Genomic DNA, 3,585 nt, shown 5'->3' on the forward strand with positions numbered 1-3,585 from the left:
TCCAAGTGCTTGCTTCTCCCGGAGTTCTCGCCTCTGGGCTACAGAAAACCACACAGAAACCCAGTGGGGATGATCACAGGGTGTCCCTGGGCTGTGCTTCACACACAGACAGTGGTCCACCCTCTGAGGAAGGATACTGCCCTGGTCCCCAGCAGCCGGCTTGCCGCGCGGACACGCCTGTCACACAAGCATGCACTTGGTTGATGATGGACGAAAGGAGGGTGCACGACTCGAGGTGGAGAGGAAGATGTAGCTTGAGCTTGAGTCCAGGCCGAGTGGTACTGATGTTGGAAGGGTCTGCGACAACAAGCTCCCTAGGTTTCCGCCGGCCCGGACAAGCAAGCCGGCAGGAGCTAGACCTTGAGCCCGGTGTTGCCGGAGACTCTCGTAAGACTTCGGGCGCCCCCTCGTGGCGAGCGAGGCGGACGCAAGGCTCCCCAAACAATGCCTAGGCCCGCGGGAGTGCGCCAGGCGCATGGGCAGCCCGCTGCTCTCAGAAACACAAAAGCGAATGACTCAAACTAGACGAATTGGCTGTGGTCTTCTTGATCTCCCACCCGGGGATCTGCAGGCGGGGAGCGACCCCATGGAAGTACGTTGGGACCACGAGTAGTGAATACTAGAGAACCCAAATCCCACCCCAAGGTCCAAGTCCTACATTTCAACGTTCAGACGGCGTAAATGTTTGATTTAACCTTTCTGTATGTGTGTGGTTTATTTTCAAACTAGTTTTTATCTGGGGAAAAGGACTTCTAAGCCTCTGGCTGCTTCAGCTAGACACAGGAAAGTCTGGAGCCAATTGGATGGAAGCCGCTCCGCTCAGGCCTTCCTTCGGCAGAGCAGGAAAAATGGAGCTGGACTTCTAAAGGCTCCGATTGCGGGCTCCCTCTGGATGTTTACCTGCTTTGTCTATGGTCAGACGTGGGTAGGAAATAGCATTTTACTGTCCTCTCAGAAACTGCGGGACCACAAAATGTGCTGACCCCTAAACCATCCCGAAGGACGGAAAATGTAAATCCGGCAGCAAACACCCAAGCAGTAACAATGTGTCCACCTTACATTTGAAAGAGGATTGTTGGGGCGGGGTCACTACCCAGGACCTGCAAGGTCCCACTGAAACGGAGGCTGACTCTTGTGACAAGGGGAAGTTTGGGGAAAGGAGACCCCCCCAATCCCATCTCCCTCCGCAAGCCCACACTGTCTCTCTGTACTCCTTTACACTGTTCCCTGGCCTGGCACCTTACAATCCATAGTTCGCCTCCATGCACTTACCCTATCCAGACCTTCAGCACTAGGTTCCCTATTCCTACAGAGCAGGGATGGTTCACTACTTATATCCAGTGATCAGGATGGTGCCCCTGGTTGTCATGGGATGAATGATGAGCTGGCTATGCTGAGGACATGACTAACTCTTGTGAACCTCTACCCAGAGGTCTCTGCCCGTTCCTGTCCGCCTTCTGACCTTGGTACTCATAAGCGCCCCGTTTATTGCTTTGGTGGCCTATCCTGAGATAATCCTGAACCCCTATGTATTAGAGCCCGTGCTGCCTTCAAGTATGGACATCTCTTCAGAGGTCAAAGTCTCTCCTCCAAAGAGGAGAAATGGGAGGCAAATTCGTGTTGCGTCTGTCTGACAAGTCCTCCACAGTGACAAAATCCTATAGACACCCCAGCGAAACAACTCAACGCATGGCTGCTATTCCGTCTCATAAGTCAGAATACGCGAAAGGCAATGGGATCACATTGCTCGAGCCAATCCGCTCAACTTGGGCTGGAGACCCGGGAGGGAAAAGCCCGGGCCACAAAGAGTCTAGCGCTGCTGGCTTATGGTTGCCCTGGGACGCAGTGCTGAGTCTTAAAGGCCGCTGCACCTCTTAATACGGGCGCAGGCCACGCGGGGCGTAAAACGCGTTCCAGCCCAGATCCAACTGCAAGGCAGCTAGCCCGGCTCCACGCGTGTCCTCAACTTTCGCTGCCTCCGCTTTGCTCTCGCTCTCCCTGGGACACGGTGGCCGCGCTCGTCTGCTTGCAAGGCAAACATCAGAGCGCGCGCGCAGGGGCTGCTACATCGGGGTGGGGGCGCAGCAGCCCGAATTTCCTGCCAGCGAGCGCGTGAGGGGCATTCTCAACGCAGCCAGCCCCAGAAAGCAGTGACCGGCCTCCTCAGATTACTCCTGGTTGGCTCCTCCCTTGCTCGCCCCCCGCCTCCTCCACCTCCAGATTTGCATAAAAAAGGCCAAGAAAACTCTGGCTGGGCCCCAGCCTCTGCTCACTCTGCTCCCCCGGGTCGGAGCCCCCCGGAGCTGCGCGCGGGCTTGCAGTGCCTTGCCTGCGCCGACCTCGCGGCGCCCGGCTTCGCGCGCTCGCGCCGCCCGCTGTCCAGAGCCCACGAGCAGAGCGAGCTAGTCCGGGACGGACGAGCTCGGGCTCCGGCCGCCTCTCTCTTCCCCGACTTGGCTCCCTCCGCCCCCCGGGGGTCGCTAGTCCACGATGCCGCGGGGCCCTGCCTCGCTGCTGCTACTACTCCTCGCCTCGCACTGCTGCCTGGGCTCGGCGCGTGGGCTCTTCCTCTTCGGCCAGCCCGACTTCTCCTACAAGCGCAGCAACTGCAAACCCATCCCGGCCAACCTGCAGCTGTGCCACGGCATCGAGTACCAGAACATGCGGCTGCCCAACCTGCTGGGCCACGAGACCATGAAGGAGGTGCTGGAGCAGGCGGGCGCCTGGATTCCCTTGGTCATGAAGCAGTGCCACCCGGACACCAAGAAGTTCTTGTGCTCGCTCTTCGCCCCTGTCTGTCTCGACGACCTAGACGAGACCATCCAGCCGTGTCACTCGCTCTGCGTGCAGGTGAAGGACCGCTGCGCCCCGGTCATGTCCGCCTTCGGCTTCCCCTGGCCAGACATGCTGGAGTGTGACCGTTTCCCGCAGGACAACGACCTCTGCATCCCCCTCGCTAGTAGCGACCACCTCCTGCCGGCCACAGAAGAAGGTAAGCCTCCCCTCTTCGGTCCACTCACTCCCAAGAAGCCTGAGATGCTAGGACCTGGGGAGTGGGGGTGGGGAGCAACGGGACACCCCGCAGCCACCACTCCACACATCCTAGTTGGTCCAGAAGATCCCAGCCTTGGATATGGCAGCTCTTCCTGCCCTAGTCTGTTGCCATACGAGGTATCAAATTCGAGATCTCCAACCATGCGCCAAGACCTCTCCTTGGTTCGAACAGCTCCTCTTAGGTAGTTAAGAAAGCCAAACAAAAGTGGTAATTTTTTTTTTAAGATTCTTGCTCTGTGTCTCCACTTCTGAAAGCATTTACCATGATCGGGTCCTGGTGATGAGCACCTAGGCCAGACACTTCGGCTCAGCCTCTCTGCACATCCTTGTCTCACTGGATAAAAACAAACGATACACGTTGATCACCTTTTGAGATTTTTTTTTTTTTTTTTTTTTGTCCTTTTCCTATGTAGGTTTGGAGATAAAACGAAGACTGCCTGGGAGCGAGTAGAACCCTGAATATCGGTTTTAACTCCCCAGGTGTTTGAGGGAAAGGATAAAGGGAATCCCCGGGAATCATCTTTCTGTCAC

At 56.9% G+C, this 3,585-nt stretch overlaps 1 protein-coding gene across 1 annotated transcript in view; it reads left to right on the top strand.

Annotated features, from left to right (window-relative positions):
• The first annotated feature begins 2,105 nt into the window (after positions 1-2,105).
• Positions 2,106-3,585, top strand: part of Sfrp2 (secreted frizzled related protein 2) — a 7,878-nt gene continuing 6,398 nt past the window's right edge. The window contains exon 1 of the mRNA XM_031374198.1: positions 2,106-2,992. Coding sequence (XP_031230058.1) covers positions 2,491-2,992 — 502 coding nt within the window. The 5' untranslated portion in view covers positions 2,106-2,490. The remainder of the gene's footprint in view (positions 2,993-3,585) is intronic.

Source organism: Mastomys coucha, unplaced genomic scaffold (assembly GCF_008632895.1).
Source record: "Mastomys coucha isolate ucsf_1 unplaced genomic scaffold, UCSF_Mcou_1 pScaffold16, whole genome shotgun sequence".
Lineage (NCBI taxonomy): Eukaryota > Metazoa > Chordata > Mammalia > Rodentia > Muridae > Mastomys > Mastomys coucha.